Raw genomic sequence first — 25,186 nt, forward strand, 5'->3', positions numbered from 1 at the left:
ATCCAATAGTAGATAGAGGATACAACCTCTTAGCAGTTTTGTTTATGACAACTAAGACCACCAACTGCGGTGTTATCCTGCAGTGGATCCAGGGGTAAAACGGGAAATCTGCAAAGTCGAGGAGGGAACTTTCCTCTCCTCTCTCGGTCTCTAGCTCCTCTCTTCCACCGCCGCATTTGCTGCGCCTCATCATCGGCGACCTCACCGCCGGCGACGGGACGCAACAAGCCAGCGCCCTTCCATCCACGGCAAGTCTTCTCACACGTCGAGAAGCGTCGCCCTCCTCCTCCTGCTCCTCGTCCCCGCCCTCTACTGGTACTGGACCGGCGTGGAGTTGAGATCCATCAGGACTTGGATCGATTTCTTCTTTTGTTGGTGAGTCACCGTGGGGACTTGTGGTGGTTGTTCATTTTGTTTTCATGACCATTTCGTTGCTTTGACTGGGCAATCAAATCCAAATCTTTCCCATTTTGTCAGTTGCGGATTTGTTTGCTGCGTGTTACCCTGATAACCTGATTTAATACATCCCTATATGGTTCGATTAGGTTCGTCTTATTCTTCCGCGCTCGAGATTGACCTATGCAGTTTACTTTCTAAAATTTTGGGCTCTACTGATCTGTTGCTGTGTGATCCCACGGGTAGTTTTTTTTTCTTCTCTTTGAGGGGACGACGCGTCTTCTTATGTTTTGTTATTTTGACTTGTCAATTTGGTTTTCCCAGATTGGAGCGGCTCGATGTGTTGTGCTAACATGCTAAAAATTCAGATATTGGAGTGAAGCTTGCCTTGACATGGCAATGTACTAGGGTTTACTGTTCAGTAATAGGCTACTACTTGGAAGGTGACGACCATTGCTTCCGAAGCTCTTTGAAGTTGGTGCTCGGTGGCTTTATTAATCTGGGTGATAGCATGATAAAGCAATTCCTTGGACGGATCCCCAAGAAACAGTCTAAATCCAGGGATAAGGATCCTATTGGCAGGTCCAGCCCCTCTGTGTCGCACCCGCCATTGGGTTCGAGAGGTGCAGACAGGACCTCCAACTTGAGTAACCAGCCACCGGTCATCTCCAGCTCTGGGCTTAGTTATGGGAGTGGCATGCATGTCGGAAATGCAAACTCAAGGGTAAATGTTAATGGTGTTTCAGCCTCGTCAGCCTTTGTGTCGTTACCAAGCTTTAAGGATGTGCCCAATACGGAGAAGCAGAGCCTGTTCATCAAGAAGTTGAACTTGTGCTGCACTCAATTTGACTTCACCGATCCAACAAAGAACATAAAGGAGAAGGAAATAAAGAGACAAACTTTGGTGGAGCTTGTTGACTATATTGACTTGGCCAATGGGAAATTTTCTGAGGCAAGCATGCAAGAGATCACAAAAATGGTTTCTGTAAACCTGTTCAGGACACTGACTACCCCTCCAAGAGAGAACAAAGTGGAAGCCTTTGATGTGGATGAGGAGGAGCCTGTCATGGACCCTTCATGGTCGCACTTGCAGATTGTTTATGAGTTGTTCTTGAGGTTCATTCAGTCTCCAGAGACTGACGCCAAGTTGGCTAAAAGATACATCGATCATTCGTTTGTTTTGAGGCTACTTGACCTCTTTGATTCTGAAGACCCTAGAGAGAGGGAGTACCTCAAGATGATACTTCACCGTGTCTATGGAAAGTTCATGGTTCATCGGCCATTTATTAGGAAAGGCATCAACAACATCTTCTATCAGTTCATCTATGAAACTGAAAAACACAATGGAATTGCAGAGCTGTTGGAGATTTTGGGGAGTATCATCAATGGGTTTGCATTGCCACTTAAGGAAGAGCACAAATTGTTCCTTGTTCGAGCTTTAATTCCGCTTCACAAGCCAAAATGCATTTCGATGTATCATCAGCTGCTATCTTACTGTATTACCCAGTTTGTCGAAAAGGATTGCAAACTTGCAGATACAGTTATCAGAGGCCTATTGAAATATTGGCCCATCACAAACAGCTCTAAGGAGGTGATGTTTTTGGGAGAGTTGGAAGAGATATTGGAAGCTACACAACCTGCAGAGTTCCAGAAATGCATGGTACCTCTTTTCCGCCAGATAGCACGGTGCCTGAATAGCTCACACTTTCAGGTAATATTAGCCGCAGCATTGTCTTCATCATAAAAAGAGTAACCATTTGTGTTTGTTATTTCTCGATTTTCCCATTTTGTAATTTTCTTTTGTCCCTGTCTCTTAAATTGATAAGGTGCTTGATCTGCACGGTGATCCTGACATTCCGTCTCTTATTGTTTCTGTTCTAAGCATGTTTGTGTAAATATAATATGTGGATTATGTTGTTCCTGTGTGGGTCTATAATCAGACAGCTTAGTATTTTAAGTGGCACATGAAATTTATTCACTGAGTTTAAGATTTATTTTGTCTTTTGAGTTCTCACTTCACAAGATAGTTTTGTGCTCACTTTACGTTGAAGTTTTCTGTACCCTATATTTGTTAGTTTAGTTTAGAGGCATCCTATTTTTTTATCTTACAAAAGCAACTTACAGTTTGTTCTTAATATCACACTAATTGATTACATATTAATGGTCATTTTGTATGATTAGTTTGAGAAATGGTTGAGCAGCTTCTGGCAAATGGCCATTTTGTAAAAGTAAATCTATGATGTGCGGCCGCCATGGGTTGCCAAGGGAATTCCTTGTAAAGATTCCTCTGTAGTGTATGAGCTCTTCAGAAATGAATTGTAGGACATCTGAATCAATATTTAAGACATAACTTTGTTACAGTGGTTAAGAGAGAGGATGAAGAGTTATTATTTATCCTTCATTCTCAACGCTAAGTCTTTCTCCACAGTTCTTTTCTTTGCTTAATCTGTGCACAAAATCGTGTGGAGTTTGGGAACAAAATATTGTGAGGGTGATCTTTCATCACATCTCAAATTACCTATTGCATTTCAGAGCTTCATACATCAAACATTGCTTTAGTTTTGCATGAGTGAATCGCACAAAACTACAAGTATTGTGGCATTTGTAACACAAAACTATAATTATTGTGAATAGTAACACAAAACTACAAGTATTGTACACTAATTTCATATAAAATCTTATTTTAATTAGATTCACCCAAAAAATAGTATTATGTTTCTCCAAAAATCCTAGAATTTTTTGTACGTGTTCCATAATCCATGTGCAACAAATTTTAATTTGCATCACCCAAAAAGGCTGTGTAGAATTTAAACTAAAAGTATCCAAAAAAACTACTTTTACAACTCCTAACAATTGTTAGAGCCTCAAATAAAATCCATAAATATGGGAAATTCAGTAATATTCTTCTTATATGATGGACTAATTTCTAAAATTATTTACAGCCCTAGGTTATATGGTGAAAAAGTGAGTTTCTAAAAATAATTTTAAAAATTAGTCCATCATATAAGAAGAATATTAGTAATTTTTCCCATATTTTTGGGATTTTATTTGTGGCTCTAACTATTAGGAGTTATAAAAGTTGCCTTTTTAGAGAATTTTAGTTTAAATTCTACATAAGTTTTTTTGGGTGAATCCAATTAAAATGAGTTGCACATGGATTATGAAACACATACAAAAAATTCTAGGATTTTTGAAGAAACATAAGACTATTTTTTGGATAAATCTAATTAAAATCAGGTTTTATGTGAAATTAATGCAAATACTTGTAGTTTTGTCTTACTATGCACAATACTTGTAGTTTTGTGCAATTCACTCTTTTTGCATGGTTGTAAATGTAAGTCTTATTGAAATTGTAGATACAGAATAATTAATTAATTGATGAATGGTAATTCAACGGTGCTTATTTTGCTTCAGGTTGCTGAGAGAGCATTATTTTTGTGGAATAATGACCATATCGAGAATTTGATCAAGCAAAATAGCAAGGTTATATTACCTATCATCTTTCCTGCACTGGAGAGAAATACTAACAGGCACTGGAACCAAGCTGTGCAAAGCCTCACTCTTAATGTTCAAAAACTGTTCTCTGATCATGATGCTGGACTATTCACCGAGTGTCTGCGGAAATATGAGGAAGAGAAAGCCAAAGAGAAGGAGGTCAAATTGAAGCAAGAAGCCACATGGAAACGCCTTGAAGAGATTGCATCAGCGAAAGCAACAAGCGGAGCAGCAGTGCTCGTCTCTTGGCCCTTACCTCGTCAATCTTCAGTTGTGTAGCGAGTCATTCATGTGGTAAAGAAATGTACTACTTGGTAGTTTCAAGTTTGGGCAAGCGTTTTCTGATTTTTGAAAAATTCTCGAATTGTTAGGTATTCATGAAACATTGTACAGGATTGAGTTGTATATACGAGGTATATTAAGGTGGGCAATTTGACATAAGATCTGAGAAGCCAGTTGGGTTAGGCACAGTAGCGCTATTTCTGGATCCTTAGTCTTGGCTCATTTTGGCATGATAAGATCTGCAGTTGATTTCTGTAACATTTAACCTTGCCTGAAGTTGGTTATGATTTGTTTTTACCTGGTCCTGCAATCTTCTCATGAGTATTCATTTTCGGGGAAAAAACGGTGGTAGTTAGTGGATAGAACCCTAGTTAGAGTCTTGAAATGAGTCATCTTGCTGTTATTGAGTTGGCATGAGCCTTCATTGTTGTAAATGGAAGTACAATTATCTTTCGAGCACAATATGAGCAAGTATGGCTCACAGAGTGTGTGTGGTGCATTAACTGTATTATGGCTTGCTCTGTGTTCATGCAATATGCTGCCATGCATCTGGAAGATTTGCTGTATGTTGCTCCAAGAAAACAGAATGCTAACAAAGATTGTGAGCCATGAGCTGGTAGGTTGAAAAGTTCACTTTAAACTCTGGGATACTTCTTATTAAACCTTCTTTGTTCATCATCATCGTAGCGTCACATATGCCTCAGAAATCATAATGGTTCAAGAACAAGGTGACTGATGCATTTGTCACCACTAAACTGCATTTCTGCTGACTCTAGCTAGCAAGGAGCAACACTGGATAAATCTGTGAGCTTGTAGCATGCATTTTCCTGGTGATCTCGGCGGCGGTCACTTACCCTGGGCTTTCCTGGCCAGCAGGGCGCTGAACGCGGGGCGGCAGTAGGTGTCGCCGCCCTGGAAGAACATACCGGCGACGACCCTGTACATGGCCTCCGTCATGTGGACGCCGTCCCAGTTGACGTACTTGGCCGGCTGGGCGCAGGCCTTGGTGACCTCCGGCGAGCCGCAGGTGGAGAAGAGGTCGAAGTTATAGGCGCCGCCGCCGGAGCCGCAGCACGTCCGGAAGGGCTCCGTGAAGCCATACCTCGCGGGACTCCGCATGACGGCGAGGTGCGCGCCGTAGTAGTCGGCGTAGGCGATGACGGCGCCCGGGTGCTTCTGCCGGAGCCGGCGGAGGCCGGCCAGGAGGAGCCGGTTGTGCGCGTAGCTCTGGCGGTTGACGGACGCCACGCAGCTGACGTTGTCGCGGTCGTCGGCGCGCGCCAGCGTCATGGCCAGCGGCAGGCAGCCGGTGAGCGGCAGTCCCTGCACGATCATGTACTTGGCGCCTCTGTCCAGCAACGCCTGCCATTTGCAACCCCAAGATACAATCATCCATATTGGATAATTTCTACAGATCATAATTCGGTGCAGGGGTTGCTGTTCCATGCAGATCTTTGCAGTGAATTTAGTTCGCAGACAACGACTCCATACATCGAATTATGAACTAAAACTGACATAGTAATATCAGAGTGGTTTCATCCGTTATAACTGAAGTACATATTACTTTTTATATATATATATATTTTATAAATAATTTTTTTGAGATATATACTACTTTTTGAAATATACATACTTCTTTTTAAATCCTCATTAGAGGGGAAGTATGTATACATGAGAGTACAGAAAGCAGTATATACATATCGGAAAGTAATATATATTTCAGTTATAACAGGATTAATTATAGATAGAACAAGGAGTATGTAGTCTCATGATTATATACTAGTTTTACTTATATATATATAAGAGTAGTAGATCCGTGCGTATGTCCGGCTACTGCTTGGGAAAGTTGGTAGGAGGACGAAGAGACCCTGCATTAAATAGCCATAAAATTTGGCTGATGTGCATACAGTACTGAAGGTTGCAGGAGCCGCAGCGCCTCATGAAAGCAGATTCTACTGTTCTAGCGTCTTCGCAGTAGCTCCATCACTCCAAGCTATCCAGCGAGCCTCACTCCACTGGATCATCAAAATTGAGCCCTTAATTTGCATCCCCAATTCTCTGCTGTCTGTCGACTTATCACTGCACTTAGGCAAGAACAGTGCAAGGAAACACCCATCTTGGCACCTCACCAGGTTCCTCTTTAGATTATATTTTATATATTTAACTATATAAGCAGTATGTTTAACAGTTGACAGGGCCTAAATTAGCAATTCTGTAGTACAAATACAACGAGGAAGATAGTACCATAAAAGACAACCTTGTCCTTCTAGGATTGTTGCAATCAGGACTTGTAATGTGGCTTTCTCCCTTTGTTTGTGGAAACATCAAGTGTGAGTGAGCTCCGCCATGTAGAAGGCGTCAGGACGAACACAAGAGGTAGCTAGGCCCAGTGCTGAATTGCCGCTTGTTTCTAGAAACTAGGAACATATGGAGACACAGTGGAGTAGCTAGGAGATCAAAGCTTAGCGAAATGAAAGCAAATGTTGCTCTGACATGGACAGCGCAAGATGGGGATCAGGCGTTAATGCCATACCAACCGTTCTCGCTCAGGTCATAAATACATATCGATTTGTAAAATATTTAATTAAAATTTTAATTAACAATGATTTTTAAAATATTTAATTTGAAAACTTTAAAAACATATGTGTAGATTTATTATAAAATATATTTTTTAATATCACAAATTCAATGAATTTTATAAATATATTCTAATAGAAAATCAAAATCAAATCTATGCGTTATAGATCATGTGTTATTTAAAATAATATGTATTTATAACTAGATGGATGGAGTAATGCTTACTGTGATACTCAACTGTTCTAAGATCTTAAGTTATTTGCAGCACTACTCATAAAATACCAGTAGTGTTCTAGACTTGCATTACCTGATAGATTGCTGTCTGTTTCCAGTTTCAGGAATGATTAGGTCATGTGATTAGCACTAATGACGTCTGTAACATATGTACCTCGATGAAGGCGGTGACCCTCTGGACGGCCATGGTCCGGATGAGCTTGGGGCCGATCGTGTCGCGTGCCATGACGGTGTAGGCGTAGTCGTTGGCGCCGATCTCGCCAACCCAGAAGAGCGCGTCGGCGAGCTGCTGCTTGTTCTTGCTGGTGCTGGCGGCGGCTGCAGTTGTCCGGCGGAGGTGCGCGTCGAACCAGGCGAGCTGCGTCATGATGGACTGCGGCGTGATATCGATGCTGAGGTTGTTCTTGGCAAAAAACTCATGCTCGATGGCCGTGGCGCCGGCGACGGCGAAGTTGACGCCGACGTCGGTGGCTTTGGAAGTGGCGTTGGAAGTGTTGGAGAGGTAGGGCGGGAGGAAGGAGGGCAGCGACAGCTCCTGCGCGAGGAAGTCGACGACGAGGCGGCCGTCGGAGTAGCGGTTGGTGGAGCGGTGGAAGAAGGTGGCGCCGTAGGGCGGGCTGGAGACGTAGCCGAAGGAGTAGGGCCCCGTCGTGGAGCGCGTGTTCCCCGTGTCCGTGAACGAGTCGCCGAACGCGTACACCTTCCGGAACGGCGACGGCGACGCGGACGCGGCTCCCGCAGCCGGAGCCGCTACCGCCACGGCGACGGCGAGCAGGAGGAGACGGCTGGTGATCGCCATATCTAGCTTGCCACTCGCACCTGCGCGTGTGTACGTGTGGAGTAGTACAGTTTTTATAGCTGGAAGCCCCAGTGAGAAATAAAATCGAAGCAGAAATGTGAATCTTTTCCGATACCAACTAGTACTACAGTGTACTCCAGCCCTGCACTCTCCGTGGTGTCAGCAGCACATTAATCACAGGACAGCAGCGAACTCAGAATAAAAATAATTAAATATCTTATCTGTAAAATTAGATATCCGAACATCCTTTTTATTAGGCTATAAGATATTATATGAGCCTGATAAATATAATATATCACTAAAAACAAAAAATTATCTACTATTATATGCCAACAGAAAGAGGTCGGCGGTGCACATTATGGCAGTTATTACGTGTGCACATAATTAGGTGGTCGTTGCACGGCACCGTGATCTGAATTTTGAATCGCGATGGAGCTCATACGATCGACGTCCGAGCTGGCGATGGAGAGCAGAACGTACCTCTAGGTCGCCGACGCTAACTACGAGCTGGCGCTAGCTTAGCTAGACTAGATAGTAGATACCGATGCATGCAGGACAACGGTTGCACGCCACCGGCCGACGTACGGGTCGATGAAGATTTCGTTTCCAGTTAGACGGTACCTGCAGTAGAAAGAAGTGAAATACAACTGCTTCACCGTTTATCTCTCTCATCTGCTACTTATTTTTTTATATTGTTCTAACATAAATCTTAACGTAAATAGAGGGTGAAATTTCTCTCCCGTAGAAAGATGCTTCATTCAGCGAGATGATGTAGACCAAATGGATCTACAGTAGTATTTCTTGAATGTGTCTGTCCGGCTTGCACCAACCCCTTGACCAATAGCAGAGCAGCCGCACTAAATCGCCGCCGCCTCTGCACCGCGTAAAATTTCACCCACTGCGTGCTTTCATTTCACTTTCTGTCCGTTCGATCGCCAGCTCACTCTCCTGAGTGGAATGGATCTACAGTAGTATTTCTTGACCGTCTCGGCAAAAGCGCAAGCAGAATTGCGCCGTCAGCTAGCTCCATACAAAATCCTCTTTTTGATTTGCATCACGAAATCATCCCCTGCTGAGTTCAACGCTACAATTATTTCTTTTCACAGTTCCGTCACGAAGAGATTTTCATCTCCGTTCTTTTCATTCTAATATCATCTCTTCTTTCCCTTTATAAATCCTCTTGAAAAAAAAAGGTTAAAGTTGAGATAAAAATAAAAAATATGAGAACCAAAAAGAAAATCAAGAAGAGAATAAAATTAAAAGAATATGGTTATAGATAGTGTAACTCAAATATGGTTACGGTCAAAATCAGGCGAGGATGTACATTTACAGCCACATTACATCCATCCCAGCTGGACAATATAAACGTGATGAACAAAATCCTTTCACCTACAAGCTTCACATAATCTACAGCCCCAATTCTAGAATTCTAAAAAGGAAAAAGAATCTAGCCCTAGAGCATGGTTTGGAACAATTTTGCTTCGTGGTGTATCTTCCTGTTAGACTCGACTCTCCTGTAGATGCGAAACTAATTCTCGTAGCTCACAATTGTCCGTACGGTGAGTTTAAGTAAGCACATTGAAGAACCAGATCCGCTAGAACCAGTGATTTTCAGTGAACATGCAGAGGCAGTACAAAGGCTAGAGCCACCAACTTGCATTCACTACACTGCATCATTTCCATTCTCTTGGACGTCAGGTGAGGCAGGTTTGCTTACTGAGGAACAACCGTCAGCCGCTTCCTGAAATTCATATACAGCCGAACAGGCATATTCAGTCTTTCAGCCTTTAATCAACATAGTGAGCAAGTGGGTATCGAGAAGATGTAGAACTTTGTTGTCACTTAATTCATTGGGATTTCATACTGGCAGAAACATATTAACAGCAACAACTGCATACCTTTTCTGTGGTTCCATTCACAGTCCTTTGATTTCTACTATGGTTACGTCCACCATTGCTATTAGCTATGATCGATCCATTTTCATGAGATTCCTGTTTAACATTTATCGATAGTCAAAAGGAGTTCAGCTGCTGAAATGAATGATGATATACCAAGAAACATAATAGCATGTACCTGTTCATCTTTGTTGCTTCCTGCAGACGCATCAGAATTTTGTCGTCCATCAAGGGCACTGGATTCTGTGCTTGACTGTGCTGATTGTTTTGCTTGTCCCAGAAGCTCTTTTCTCCTTGATTCCTCCTCCTTTAGCTTCCTAAATCTGAACATAAAAAATGTACAAGATATCACAATATGGTACATTCAATCCTTTCAGGTTAAACACAACATAATTTTTCCATTAATCCTTAAGGACACAGTACCAGATTTGACTTATGGCCCACTCACACAACCGTACTCTTCTCTTTCCCCTTGGTCCAATTCAGAGACGAAAGCTCTTTTTTTTATCATCTCACCATTTTCTATGTTCTCCCTGCCAGAAGCATCGACCTTATTTCTAGGGTTGGAATGAGGGGTATAGGTGTTAGGATAAACATCCGTCGGACGGATAGCCGGCCGGCGTTAGCTACTAGGGGAGGGATTAGAGTATAGATTAGAGACTTAGATTAATTCTTCTCTTACTTAATTACAATAGATGTTGTGCCCTCCTTTATATAGAAGCCGGTCCTAACAATCTAATCTAATCCGATCTGATTCCGAACAACCAATCAGGCCGTGTGCTACAGTACCATGGGTACTGTTCACGTGCTTGAACAGTAATTACTGCACATATCAATAGTTGCCAATAATAAATGAGCAAGAACTCATACTAAATTAAGCCCATATGCACGACTTTAAATACCCATGAGGCAGCAAGCTAAAATGTCACTAGCAGCCTATTTGCACGTCGTTAAATGGATTTATGCATGCATTAAGCCCTTGGATAAGGCACCCCACATAGCACAATATTGATACGCATGTGCAAGGTCCAGACTGGACGAGGATGTCATGCAGTGTTCATAGGAAGCTTAATGGATTCATAGTTTCATACTGCAGAAAACTTACTAGTAGCAGAGATTGCTAAACTTCCAAATGTTACAATGGGATTTCATCAAATGCCTCATTATGTCAATTCAATGTACAAAAGGTTTCATAAAGTCCAGGCTCCAGACTTTCATTACTTCTGTCTTCCTCTTATTTTTAAGCATTTGACCCCTATGTCTCTAATTCAAACATTGGGTCCCTGTATTATCACCAAATAAATTAGCTTCTGGACCTGTGTATTATCACCAAATACATTGGCTTCTGGATCTGGCCACGGTTATTGGTTTTTCATTTCCTAAGATCCCAATCAAAATGTAAGCCAAAGTGTTCACTGTTTTAAGGATCCTGGCTCCGATAGTTTACTGATCATGACTTCAGTGCCGAGATAGCAAATGCATTCATCAGTGATCTTCCAAAAAAAAATTCAACATTACCTTTCACCACGTTGTGGGCCACTTGGTTTCGGCTCTTGGCTGGGTTGGGGTTTACCAGGTTTAGGGAGAGAGTCACTCTTAACAGCAGATTCGTACTTCCCAACATTAGTTGAGCCTTCTCTAGAAAGTTTGTCGATGTATTCTTTAACAGGATTTCTCGCACCTCCAAGCTTTTGAAGCCATACTTGCTGTGCAGTACTGAGGATATTATTTGTGAGCCTGCAAGAAAGCTATAATTAATGAAAACCACAAATAAATAAAAACTACAAGAGAAAGAAACAGAAAACAGACGACGTTTGGTGGGACTTTCATATAAATGAACACAGAACTAAAACAAATACAGTTGTCTAACAAAAGAAAACAGAGTGAAATTGGTAACTGTGAAAAATTGTTCACAGTTACACTATATTCCTGACAAAACTAAGACAGTGGTAAAACAAGTATATAATAGCAAGTTATTCAAGTTGAGCAATAATTTTCTTATTGTGTCAACTCTCAATAGATAGTGACTGTAGGTCTGTACTCATACATAGATGCCATATGCCATCCTGCTAGTAGTTAAGGCTTGTAATCCAATCAATGGCAAAATCTATCTTTGCGCTAAAGCAAATTTTAGATATACTTTGCAGGCAAGCATCTTCTATCTTCTATAGCAATATTAATAAATATTCTGATTAAATGGAAGAACTGTATGAGTGGGGCTTGGGAGCAATCAAGATAAACATAGGGATTCAGATTAAATGGGAGAACTGCACTGGTGGAGCCTGGAAGCAATCAAAATAAACATAGGACTACAAGGCTACTCATATTGGTTCAAAGATAGAACAAACTCACTTATTTTAATCCACCCCAACACTTTCAGATAATCAATTTAACTAATACAGAACGGAAAACTTGATCAAGCTCACAAAAATCAACAGCAATAACAAAGTATTCACAGTGTTTTCATTAATCATACATATCACATTAGGATAGCAGGTCAAGTCAAATGAAGCTAGTTATGACGCAACAGCCAAAGTGGCAACCTAATGCAACACATGGCATGGAGAATTGGAGATGCCATCAACATGACTCTAGACCATTTAAATAAATCGCAGTTCAATTTGTTAAATATGCTCACCAGTATAGACTTAGCCCAGAAGGTACGGAAAGAGCAAAATAACCAATTAGCAAAGGCAAGAACTTTGTTACAGCTTGAGCACTCTGTTGGCTAGGATCATTGCTCTGCAAACAAGAATGTGACAAACAACATGTTTAAAAGTTGAAGATACAGAAAAACTCCATGAGCTGCTGATGTACATTTGCATCAGACATCAACGAAATTGTATACATTAGATATTTAAGCTTTCTGAATTCCCTAATTATTTTCCTTGACGAGTGAAAATTTTGAATTTTTTTAAGGGAGCTCACAAAAGCAAGCTATCTGATCTTCCATATATCTTTGCAGAATCATGTGTGGTTGAACTAAAGTTAAGTCAACTCATAAATGTTATATTGTTATTTATTAGTGGGTCTGCTAGGCCGTACAAGCCCCTACCTTTTATGATGTAATCATCGGTCTGCTAGGCTGCATAATCAGGACATTTACGATGCATTAAGCACTAATAGGTGGGTGACCGAACAAATACAGCTTACTGATTTTTAGAACCATGACATATAGATAAACTTAATTATAGCAAAATTTCCATAGCAGTATTGAAGGCCGAGATGAATCTGCTGTTAAAAAAGTAGCTTCAGTGGAATAAATATGTTCAAAACTTGGTAAACTAACCTGTGGTGGCTGCATTATTTGAGCAGATATGTATTGTGAAATGACAAGAAGAACCGGTAGGACAAGATATGCCAGAGTGTCCGACCAGCCAAGAGGTGGATGGCCATCCTACATCGTCATCAATTGTACTGGTGTCAGAAATACAAAATAGAGTCCATATTCTACTAAAACTTGTCAACCACCATTTTGAAACGGTCTTGTCCAAAGAACTAATACGTCAGCTTAAAGGCATAAAACAGCATTAACAGGCAACCATTGAAATTTCCAGGGTAACAGAACTAGATGTGCTTGCTTTACAAATTCATCATTTTAATGCGTCTACAGATTGCACACAGGCATTAAAATCATGTGCAACCATAACTTTTTAACTTCTACACCAGCAAATAAAACCAAATTATGAACAAGCCCATCAACCAGACCTCTATTCTGTCGTTAAGTTTCACATGCAGATGGAAATTCTCCTATCCTAAGGAAATAAAACTCGTCATTGTAGATCTCTCCAATATTTATGGAAAATGTAGTTATGTTGAACACGCAGATGCTGTGATGCTGCATCATGCATTGTTGCCAAAAGGTACACATGTAGGAAACCAAAACTGAACTTGTAAGTTTTATTTTTAAGCAGATAAGTACAAGAAAATTGTCATATATAATCTTTTCTGCAGAACAGAACAATCCTGATGGAAACAAATACTTTAGCATAGCATCACAAAGAATTTAGTGTGATCCTTAACAATATAAACTAAGTCAATGGAGCTCCAATTATTTAGTTGCATTGTGCCATTGTGTAAGTATATGGAATATCAAGTTATTGTGTGCTTACTGTGAAAGGAAAAAGCCAGGATATTCCCTGGCCTGTTTGTCGAGCATCAATTGTTGTAGGACCAGCCAAAGAAGGTATCCAGAAAAAACCTTCAGTCAAAAGTCCCTTTTTTTAGAGAAGATACGAACACGTTAGGTAATATACATGTTTACTGTTCAACATAATGAACAATGACAGAAAGAAGAGATGTTTGAGCATATCCACCTCATTAGCTACATTCGAGAGAGCCCTGTATAGACCGATCCAAACTGGTATAGTCACAAGAGTAGGCAAGCATCCTATTGCAGAAAAATGACAAAAGGAACTGAATGTGAATAACTAACAGAAGAATATATCCACATAAGAACATACTACTAAAAAGGTAAAAGGAAAAGGTAGCAATAGACAGAAATTTGAAACCCAATGACAAGATATTTCTACTAAGACTTGTTATGCATTGAACATTGCAGGCATCCATTGGTAGGAAAAAAAAATCAAGTATGGTTATTCAGAGCTACCTGCAAGTGGGTTAATGCCCGACAGCTTGTATAAACGAGCAGTTTCAAGCTGTATCCTTTCCTGGAAGAACAAATAAAAGATTAACAAACAAAATGTGATTCCAGTTGTAATCTAAATCCATTTATGTAATCTAAAATGCACTTTGTAATACAACCAAGTCTCAGGTGAGCTTTCATAAGCCATCCCAAAAGAGGGAGCCTTTGTAAGTAGTTTATTTCAAATGGGGCTCATATGAAATGTGCACTTTGCTCTAAGCTAGCTCATGGATAAAACTACCCCATTAACTTGATGTCATAATGTACTTTGAAGTGAGCTAACAGTACATCAAGATTCAATCATGAGGCTTTCACATAACATCTTAACAGCTTCGTGGGGGAAAAAACTGAGCAATATGAGATAAGTAGACCTTCCACTTGATAAGGACCTAAATTTACAGTGACATAATATTTTTACCACTGATAACAAAAGAATTGCAAGGTTTACCCTGTTATTGCTCCACAGTGCACATAGAACAGTACAATGTAAGAACATGTGGAGTGGTCCATCACAAGAACATGTGCAGCAGTCTAACATATATTATTTTCTAACAGATCAATATGTAAAACATAATCACCTGATCACCAGCATATCGTTCTTGAATGGCCTTCACTTGAGGTTGGAGTGATCTCATTGCAAGTGCAGACTCAACCTATAACAAAACAGCATAATGTGTTAGTTTCAATATTGAAGACAATGAACAGAACTCTTAGGGCAGCTCGTAAGCAATGTACAGAAAATTGATATTTGTCTCTTACAATTGGATCTCCAATGGAAAAATATGTGTTCACATATCAAAAAAGTGCTGCAGAACTAAAAGAATGTGATTGCCGGTAGGTAATGAAAGATGATACTAAGAAACCATACGTGCAATATCCCGACTCATACATTAATGAAAATGAACTTGTCGAACTAATCTTTTTTCGTTCGTTCAAACAAACTGCTGGCAACCAAAATGCTCATGTAAAGAATAAGGACGACAACTAGTGCCTAGGCAGAAGAGTCACTAGTGAACTTTAAGCATTAATACCCACACTAACCAACAATTTTCTACAAAATTAGGTGCATCTGGAGATATGCGCATAATTTACCAGAAGGTAAAAACCATACAATTAGAAGATTCCAGATGACCGGTAGGGTATAGTTTTACATCATCATTTATCACTAGTAGGTAATGCTTGAATGCCAAATTTAACCCCAAAATACCCAATCTCATTAATTGTTCCGAGTCAGAGGGCAGCAAAGTCTTCTCCCAAGGTGAAAAGTGTTTGTTTCACATTTCTCTACTCAAATAGTTCCAACATTAAAGTTTCTTTCATAAAGGCACTGGTACAAAGGATCAAGTCATGCATTAATTACTGGATCAAATGAGAAGGTCCCTCAAGGAATCACCATTTTCTAGGATATGCTTGAAGGTACAGCTGGATAGACAAAAGAAAATACTGCCACAATGCCAGATATGCAATATGCATCATGTAATCAAGTGTTTATAAATATCATAATTTTTTTATGAGCTGCGGATCTCTCAGTAGTTGACGGCAAACCATATTGTTTCCCACATAAAGTGCGGACATATTACGATTACAATATACCTTAACGACCTGCCACAATGCACAATTGAGTAGAGGAACACAAATAAAAGAAAACTTTTCATTCCCGAAAAAAGTAAGTACCCTTCACCATATTAATTTGAATAATCTATATGATAATATATATTCAACTATATCAAAATGTGTTCTGATTGTAGAAACATAGCAGAGAGATTTACCTGCTTCTTTGTAAGAGGGAATGCAGCTGACTTAACAAGGACAGTGAGGATAATGATTGCGAAGCCATATGAATAAGGAACATGGAGAGCTGATAGACCATCTTTCAGAACCTGCCAATGGCAAAAATGTATATCACCTGAGAAGGTGTTGAAGCAGATATGAACATATAAGAAGAAGAGGACACAAATTGAGAATAAGAAAAAACCATAAGACACATGCACAGATTGAACTGAAACATATTATAATAATCATCCATAAGTTCATAATAAAACTAGAGAGGTCACTCATATGATCACAGGCACACGGCCACAGACATGCAGGAAAATGGGATGTAAATGGCTCTCCCTTCATCTCCTTTCTCAACCTTAGTGAAAATTCAAAATTTTTCATCTTCCAGATCAAACATCCTTTTCTGTATTGGGACTTGGGAGTTACAACAGCAAAATATGGTATTATGTTCTCAAAAGAGTCAAAACAAGCATGAACGGATAAGCGGAATTTCACCGATCCTTCAAGTGATTTTCCAGTGGAATAAACTATTGTAGATTTCAAAACACACTAACCAGCAACTCTTTCAATTAAATGAACACCAATCGTTATATGCAGTCATTCCCCTTTTCCTTTGAACCTCAATTGAGTCTTGTTTTTCAGTCCATCTTCCCTATCAGTGCCTGTGACAACTCAATCTTACTTAATGAGCTTACAGCATGGATGTCAGGGAAGTTTTTTCTTCTTGTTGTGAAAGTCAATGAAACTGTAGTGGAAATTGGAAGAAAAAAAGCTAGTTCTTATATCGCTGCAGGTCCTCAAGTACAGTAGCAATTACACATATCAGTATCAACACTGTATGTCTGCAGGAGTGCAGATCCAATACAGAGTTATTCGAGTAATGATAGTAATTTGCCTTCATAGCTAAATGTCTAGGTAGCAGTCCATGCAATCATTGCCATAGCAAAACCTTAGCTAAAGTGCTTAGGCGAAAAATTCAATAAAAAAATAGTGATAAATTTGAACTGGGTTGTATACTCTATACTGATAGGGCATGACAAATATTATCCTCCCATGAAGCTATGTGAGGATACTGCTCACAAGCATGCAGACTCTGACGGCCGTTGTTGGTGGCCTTGAGGCCTTGGTGTAAATCCCATGACCCTTCAACTCAACCAAATGCTGCCTGAGAGTCAGTAAGCTGCAAAAACTCCCAATATTTTTATAGAGAAAATATTAATAATTGTGTTGCCTCATGTGGGTATTCGGACCTCTAATTAAATTCAGCCCTCCTGCGGCAAGAGGATACCATCGCCACATTAACTATTTCGGATCATGTTCAGAAAACACAACGCTCCTTTGCAACATCAACACAGGGATACCTGAATTAAACTCTGAGTGGATCGCTCTCAGCCAACACAATCTAAGTAAGTAGTAGATTCTAACTAACATTTCTACTCCAGCATCGTAGAATTTTAGCACAAAAAAGGGGATCACACATCTCACTCGACACAGCTGCGCAGACTCCCAAAACAGAATAGGGAAGACGCGTACACACACGGCACGGGAAGCAGTCCACGCATAAACCCTGAACCAATCGAGCCCCGAGAAAGCAGCACAAAAGCATACGCAGACGCGGAGTCAGGCGCTAGCAAGTAGGAAACGCACCTTGAGCACGGTCTCCATGGAGTTGGTGATGCCGGAGAGCCAGTCCCCGGCCTCCTTGGTCTTACCGGCGCCCTCGGCAACGGCCTCCGGGGCCGCGGAGACGGCGGCGTCCGCGACGGTGTATAGGAGCGCCTCAACACGGCCGAACAGCTCGCCGGCGTCGGCGAGACCGCCGCCGCCGAGCGCGGCGACAGGGCGGAGGCGGCGGGCGGAGAGGGCCCGCGACGCGGGCAGGGCTAGGATTTGGGGGCGGACGAGGAGGTGGAAGTGGGAGGGCGCGGCCATTGGAAGAGCAGTGAGGCGGGCGACGAGGTGGTCGGAGACACGAGCAGGAAGGGCAGGGCGAGCGGGCGACTCCGACTCCGACTCCTCCGAGTCCTTCCCAGTGGGAGAGGGGTTGAAGTGGGCTAGGCGGAGCGGTTGGATACGGAATTTACGTTTAAAGCAAATTCTACATGACCCTTATGTTATTATACTATGAAAAATCTTTTGTCTTATAATAATATGTGAGAGATAAAAACGTAAATAGTGTCTCGTAAAGTCTAGATCCTCTAAAATCTGTTTTCTTTCACACGTGCCTCTCTACACTGCACTGTTTATGCGCACGTGGGCCGGTGGTGGGGGTGTAGTGGAGAGTGCACCACACCGGCGTGGGCCCCACCGTTGACGGGTAGGTAGGCCGGACCTGTAATGGGCCGGGCTAAGGTGGGTCTGTTTTGGGCCGGGCTAAGGTGTGTATGTAATGGGCCGGGCTAAGGCGGGTCTGTATTGGGCCGCGCTAAGGTGGGCTCGGCCGTCCCCTTTATAGGCCGCCGTCTCCTGGTCGTCCTCCGACGACGCTGCGACGCCGCTGCTGTAGTCCTGGTCCCCCCCCCCCCCACCTTCCCCCCGAGGTCACCTCCTCTCTCCCCTCATCCTCTTCCTCCTCGCCGGCCTCGTCGTCGGCGAAGGCGCCAATGGAGATCTCCGGGATCTTTTCTTGAGCTTGTCGACGGTGGACACGGGAAGGAGCAGGAACTTCTGGCCGGGGAAGCACCGCGCCGTGCGGGAGGCTTTGGTTTCTTGTTGTTTGTGTCGTCGGCGAGCGTGATCGGCCGGCTCCAGATTCGTCCTCCGGGTGAGGATGATGCTTCTCGCGATCATCACTGCAATTTCTTGTTTGGAAGCCTTAGGGAGTATCACTCGAGGAGACCATGGCACTAGGGCACACATAGACTGACAGGCGCACGCACGCAAAGTGGCGACCGAATCGATCGTATTCTTACCCTGAAGGCCACCTGGAAATGCCTGCCACGAACCCACAGGGGCGTCAAGATGTCTTGCTTGATCTAGTTCTAGGGGCGTCAAGATGCCTCCCTCCCTTTGGATAATATCGATCCATGTCCCAGTCAGTTCGATTCGACAGTTAGGATCATGCCAGCGCAAGGGTGCAGCTTAGTATTTGAATGATTAGATTTACTGTGCGTACCTAGCTCGTAGATGGTACCGAAAATGTTTAGAAAGAAGCAGTATCAGTCAGTCTCAAGCCCCAACCCCCAGCAGACAACAGTGGAGACAGTCAAGACTTGTTTAGAATTCAGAATTATCAGATAGTGCATCATCAGAAGTAGTTTTTTCAAGAATAATAACCAGTTTGGGTCCAAAACTTACTAAATCGTAAAATACCACGAGACAATCATTCTCATCCGAACACCACCTAAGCAACAAAACAAACCGAGTGGTTGATACTTGGTAGGTTCTAAACAATGTAAACCATAAGCCTTACTAAAATAAACTTACATCTTGCAAGAAGCAGCTTTGCCAAGAAAGGCGTACATCAACAGCTACTGAGTAGTAACATTAACTTACGTATATTCATTCATATACACAAGTTGCCTCAAGGCTCAAGAGTTCAGACGAGTACATGCAGTGAACTGAGTTCACGGCATGAAGTACATAGGGCATCAGAAGGCAGACCCCAGCAAATACACACAACTCTTTACTCTATCATTGTGCCAACATTGGAAACGGCACCATTTAACGAGATGTTTGTTTAGCGGGTGCGCGATTGATGCCTAACCTACTCATTGTGGTACTGCAGATATTTACAGCCTTTGGTTGTGCAGTCTAGAACAGAGATGAAAATTCAGCAGAGTGTGGGAACACTGACGAATAATTTGGGCTGTTTACTCGTACTGTTGACTCAATATAATGCTTTAGTTAGAAAATTGGGGAGGATAAGCACACCTCTGTTCCTACTTCCTGTGTGTCAGACTCATGGAACACGCCCTAGTACTCTTTGTACAGCCCTCTTTATGCTCTCCCGGTCGAGGGAAGTTGTCAAATACACTTCTTGGACCTGCCAAGTAAAAACGAATTATGAATTTTGTACTTGGGACTGAACAAGCCCATGCCAAATACTTGCATAATGAAACTCATTACAAAAGAAAGCAACACTGTGTATATCAAAAGAATTCTAACCTGCCGGTCAGCTCGTGCAAGAAGCTTGAATTTGTTGTCCTTAACTGGCACCTGTGTAACTAAATAAAAAACGTTAGTCCAGGTTTGTAATGAGATCCAGCAACTATGAGCCTGAAATCCTGAAACGGATCACAAGCATTACTAAGATATACAATTCATAGGTTCTTTTTAACTGAAAGAAAAGTGTTGCTTTGCTAAAAGCCTGAAACGGATCACAAGCATTACTAAGAGTTATTCTATTCCACTGACACCTATGAATTGTATATCTTGCATACTGAAAGGTCGCTAATTTGATATTGCTGACACTTGGCATACATGTTCCCAATAGTTATCACGCCCTTAAGTCAATTGTATACCAATTTATTAGTACATGCCAACTGATTCTACTAACAATTACATTGAGAAAATGTATCGTGTTTCTATCATACAGTAACTCGGCATTTTACACCAAAAATATAATATCACATCTATACTTCCACGAGAAATTATGTCATGAGAACCATGTCAAGAAGACACACATTAACCATTGTGCAGCAAGCTCAGTAAAGCACAAGAAAGTATTTACGTGTCAATGTTCACCACCAGGACCTTGACAGCATCACCTTCATTTAAAAAACCCTGGACATCTTGGATAAGGTCCCAAGACACCTCGGAAATATGTACAAGACCAGTAAGATGATAACCTCCTGTTTGAGTGTAGCTGTTGTCAGAAACTTTACATCGAATAGTGAGCACAAAAAATGTCAAAGGTATTGCCAATAGGTACCATCAGGAAGTCGCAGGTGAACAGATGCACCATAGTAGAAAACTGAGCCCACAATTCCATCATAGATATCGCTGATCTTGATTTGAGAAGAGTATGTAGATCAACTAGCATCCTTCTCAGAGAATACAAGCTTCTTTTCTTCCTCATTCACTTCAGCCACCTAAAGTGATAAGATTCAGTGTCTTAGCAAAAGCACATAAAAATGGAAACATGAAATCTTGAGCTCATTTAATCTAATTTCCAGAGTAACCGTGTCAGGCAGAAACCATACTGTGAGTGTAACTAACAGTTTATTCGTTTGTGATTGCAGTGGACGAGATGGCCAGGTTCAAGTTCCAATAGGATATGAGATATTGAGCTGAGCCATGGCATTCGATAGATAACATGAAACACACTTTTGGCCCATCATTCTTTTTATTTCATTAGGTTACAAAAGCAGCTAGAAAGGAAGAAAAAACTCAGTTACCTTGATAGAAATGGACGAACCTACTAGGTCCTTTGTAACATCTTGGATGTGCCTCTTGGGATCTGCAAGCTTAACTATAATCAACCGCGGACTCATATTTCTTGGCAAATTGACAATTACAAAAGGTTCACAAAAGCCCGGTAAATTGTACAAAGTCAATAAGATAAAGTGCTACCTTTACACCGATGCGTGGGGCTGAGGAGAGGGTTCGGGGTTCGGCACGAAACCCTGCAGGGAGTTGAACTTGACGATCAACCCGCAGAACCGGCAGCGTAAGGATCTTCCCCTGGTCCTTGTCCGCTCGCGCAGCCTGCCAGTCCGCCGCGAACTGCAAGTAACAGGCACGACATCCTTACTCGACCCCCCATGTTGGCATTACATCGAACAGCAACCGCGCATTCCCAAACAGATGAGATGGGCAGCTCGCAAGTCCTACGACTACGAACCTGGACTAGGCGCGCCTCATCGATCGTGGGAGCGGAGGAGGACGCGTCCCCCTCGCTGGTGGTAGCGCCGGTGCCCTCGGCGGTTGCGGCGGCAGAGAGATGTAGGCGTTGGAGGCGGAGAGGGGAGGAAACTGTCAAAGCGGGCTTCCGGGTGGAAGGGGATAAGGCCGCAAGAGAAGGCCCGGGCTTGAGGGACGCGGCCAGCATTGCGGTGGTGATGGCTGCCGTGCTGGTCGCCACTGCCGGTGGTGGTGGTGGGAGGAGGCGGAGGGCCGGAGGGGAAGCGCGAGGTGAGGGTCTGATTCGAGTGGGCTGGACAGCGCAGGGACGGACGGATTTGACTGGATTTTGGTGGGAGGAGCGTCGCGGCCGTCCATCCTCCGGCGCGGCAACCCGTGGCGGGCACAAGCTGAGCGCCTTGAGGTCCGATTAGAACTTTGCCACGTGGCATGCCGTTTACGATGACACGTGGGTACAGACATAGATTCTTGGTCTTGGAAAAACTTGGTTTATATGGGACAAAAAAAAAAATCCGACGAAAAAAAATTCCTAATCCAAATGAATGGAATTTAATGCGGAAGGTTGGAGGGCAGATTGTCAATTTGACTTCGTTTGTATCTTGCACAAGAACACAATAAATCAACAATGCAAAGAAACAATTATTGAGACTATGGATTAATTTTGTCATCCTGCATATTACAATCACCATGACAAGCAAATCCTTCTACAACAAGAAAAAAACAATGGAAAAATAATGATCAAGATCAGAGTATCAAGTAATGGTCTAGTCTCCCCCAAATGTGCAGGAGGACAAATTTCCCCTCTTTTTTCATGTCAATTTCTCAAGGATGCAGCAGAACCGGAGGATTCGTATGATCAGGCAGAGCTGCTCCACTGCCTGGCCTTCTCGAACCCGTTCCTGCCGTAGTAGTAGTCCTCCATGGCCTGCTGGATCTCGGCTCGCGTGTTCATCACGAACGGCCCGTGCTGCACCACCGGCTCGCCCAGCGGCTGCCCGCCCACCAGCGCGAACCGCAGCGGCGCGCCGGACTTGTTCCACACGCTGAGCCCGTCGCCGGGGCCGAGCACCAGGCAGTGGTGCGCGGTGACGGGGGCGGCCTTCTCCCGGCCGAACACGCCCTCGCCGTCGATGATGTACACGAAGGCGGTCCAGCCCTCCGGGACGGGCTGGTGCAGCTGGGAACCTGGCTGCATGGTGAAGTCCATGTACATTGTGGGGGTACGGGTGTAGACAGGAGACCGCACGCCAAAGGCCTCACCGGCGATGATCCTGACCTCGACGCCGTCCTTCTCGGCGCGGCTGATGTCCTTGCTCTGGAGTTCTTGGTACCGGGGCTCGATCCTGAAATCCAGCAGGCAAAGAAATGAGGCAGTGACAACTTGCAAGAACACTCTACAAGCCATGCAGTCTGAGATTATATCAAAAGGATTATGCTAAGATAATCAAGGAAATTGCTCGTGCACACATCTTGTCTTTTGCGGAGAGGTTGATCCAGAGCTGGAGGCCCTTCTGCACCCCGTCGCCCGCCGGCATCTCCGAGTGCACGATGCCACGGCCGGCCGTCATCCACTGTAGAATTCAGAGAGGACAATGTCAGCACAAGAACCAAATTGACCTTTTTTACTTTCTGTTGTGCCGAATCGAAACAATGAACGGCATGGCATGAAGATCACGGTCATGTCGTCAATTAGAGGGCAGAGTAGATCCGGACCTGCACATCCCCTGCCCTGATGGTGCCCTTGTGGCCAGCGAAGTCCTGGTGGGTGAAGGCCCCCTGCAGCACGAACCCGCATCATTTCAGCAAACACCTCGCGAGCAACACCCAAGCACATGATCGTGTAAACAAACAAGGGACGGATACGCACCTCAAGCATGTAGGTGACGGTCTCGAATCCTCTGTGGGGATGATCGGGGAATCCAGCGGGTTTGGAGACTGCCAAAAGGAATTGAGACAAGATGAAGAAGAGTCCATAGGAAGTCAATCTGAAAAGTTTGATCATTTGCGCATCCAATCCGAAGATTGCAAATTTAGGCGGGCAACCGCCGCAGAAGAGTTGATCGACCTACCTGAGAACTCGTCGAGCATGAGGAAAGGGTCCAGGTTCCTAAGCTCGTGCCTGCAGAAAATAAAGGTCAACGCCTCATCGGAATCACCAATCAGTAGGGCGAATTGTGGGATTGGGTGTAGGTAAGGTCGGCACTCACCTGCCGATGCTCCTCCGGACGGTGGCGCCCTGTCCCTCGGGCTGCGACTCCGCCAGGAGCTTCTTCACCACCGTCCTCGGGTTCTCGAACGGCGCCGCGGCCGCCACGGCAGCATCGGAAGAAGTCGATGACGACGACGACATGGCTCGAGCTGGGAGCAAGAGGAGTACGGTTGGGATCAAGAAGGCTAGTGGAACGATCAGAAGCGGGAGCAAGAAGGTTCTTGGTAGTACTTGTTCGCTTTTGCGGTGGTGTCACGGAGAGGCGGTGATGGGTGTTGCTGATCCTGGCGAAGGTGGGTGGCATGCCATAAATAGGGGAGGTGGAGGTGAGGTGCTGCCTCAGCCTCATCGTCGTCGTCGTCGTCATTGCAAGCAGGCTCGGGAGTGTTTGACCACGATTCGATTGAATTGCGTGGATAAATAAGTCCGGACGGAGAGATGGGGTTGACGGTGCGGCAGCCACCAAGGCATTCCTTTTCCTTTGCGGCAGCGCAGGCGGCCGTGGCTTCTTCCGGGACGTGCCCGTGCCGACGACCTGCTTGCGCACGCCGGGCGTCATGCCTGCCGTCAGGTTGACGTCAGCGTTATGCCTCGCTTCGCTCATTTATTTGAGCTGGTTGTGTGCTTTGCCACTTTCATTTATTTGAGCTGGTTGCGTGCTTTTCCATTTTGGTTGCCTGTATTTGTTTAAACTAATTGAGAAAAGATTGCATTGCGTTTATTTTTTATAAATACACCATATAATATTAAATTCTAATCTTATTTGAAATATACCGTGTTTCCACAAGTCTGGTTAGCTTCTCTGCATCCTAAATCATATACACAATCAAATATAAAAAAAACGTTCCTATTTATTTCACAAGCATCACATTTTCCTATTTATTTTCCTGGATCCAGAGTCCCCAACAAGATTCAAGTCCATCCATAGTTTCATACTTCAATCGCAAATCAATCGATACGATCCCTCCAACGGTACTTTGACAGTTTTGAGTAAAGTTTCTATTTTCCACTAGATAGGAGACAAGCAACCAATGAAGTAACATTGCAACCACAACACCCACGATTGATCT

The 25,186-nt window shown here is 43.2% G+C and overlaps 4 protein-coding genes across 5 annotated transcripts; 1 reads left to right on the top strand and 3 right to left on the bottom strand.

Annotated features, from left to right (window-relative positions):
- Positions 1-67: 67 nt before the first annotated feature.
- On the top strand, positions 68-4,478 carry LOC133913760 (serine/threonine protein phosphatase 2A 57 kDa regulatory subunit B' theta isoform-like). Of its 2 annotated transcripts, XM_062357009.1 has the most exons (4): positions 68-375; positions 546-638; positions 721-2,107; positions 3,811-4,478. In XM_062357009.1, exons 3-4 carry the CDS (start codon positions 908-910, stop codon positions 4,168-4,170), a joined length of 1,560 nt encoding a protein of 519 aa, XP_062212993.1. In that variant the 5' UTR covers positions 68-375; positions 546-638; positions 721-907; the 3' UTR covers positions 4,171-4,478. The 2 variants fall into 2 exon arrangements, with proteins under 2 accessions (XP_062212993.1, XP_062212992.1); XM_062357008.1 differs by lacking the exon at positions 546-638.
- A 324-nt stretch (positions 4,479-4,802) lies between these two features.
- On the bottom strand, positions 4,803-7,902 carry LOC133913761 (GDSL esterase/lipase At3g48460-like). The gene is made up of 2 exons (XM_062357010.1): positions 7,139-7,902; positions 4,803-5,535 (listed from the first exon to the last, which is right to left on the bottom strand). The coding sequence occupies exons 1-2, from the start codon at positions 7,781-7,783 to the stop codon at positions 5,020-5,022; spliced, it is 1,161 nt and encodes a 386-aa protein (XP_062212994.1). The 5' UTR covers positions 7,784-7,902; the 3' UTR covers positions 4,803-5,019.
- A 1,132-nt stretch (positions 7,903-9,034) lies between these two features.
- LOC133913765 (ALBINO3-like protein 1, chloroplastic) lies at positions 9,035-18,182 on the bottom strand. The gene is made up of 12 exons (XM_062357013.1): positions 17,750-18,182; positions 16,093-16,203; positions 14,902-14,976; positions 14,288-14,348; positions 13,995-14,068; positions 13,791-13,895; positions 12,968-13,075; positions 12,317-12,420; positions 11,197-11,415; positions 9,857-10,001; positions 9,682-9,774; positions 9,035-9,524 (listed from the first exon to the last, which is right to left on the bottom strand). Exons 1-12 carry the CDS (start codon positions 18,032-18,034, stop codon positions 9,447-9,449), a joined length of 1,458 nt encoding a protein of 485 aa, XP_062212997.1. The 5' UTR covers positions 18,035-18,182; the 3' UTR covers positions 9,035-9,446.
- A 4,351-nt stretch (positions 18,183-22,533) lies between these two features.
- LOC133913766 (pirin-like protein) lies at positions 22,534-24,555 on the bottom strand. Its single transcript, XM_062357014.1, has 7 exons — positions 24,348-24,555; positions 24,115-24,265; positions 23,977-24,026; positions 23,775-23,842; positions 23,621-23,683; positions 23,375-23,478; positions 22,534-23,250 (listed from the first exon to the last, which is right to left on the bottom strand). Exons 1-7 carry the CDS (start codon positions 24,481-24,483, stop codon positions 22,764-22,766), a joined length of 1,059 nt encoding a protein of 352 aa, XP_062212998.1. The 5' UTR covers positions 24,484-24,555; the 3' UTR covers positions 22,534-22,763.
- Between the last annotated feature and the right edge of the window lie 631 nt (positions 24,556-25,186).

The sequence above is a fragment of the Phragmites australis genome, chromosome 3 (genome assembly GCF_958298935.1).
Source record: "Phragmites australis chromosome 3, lpPhrAust1.1, whole genome shotgun sequence".
NCBI lineage: Eukaryota > Viridiplantae > Streptophyta > Magnoliopsida > Poales > Poaceae > Phragmites > Phragmites australis.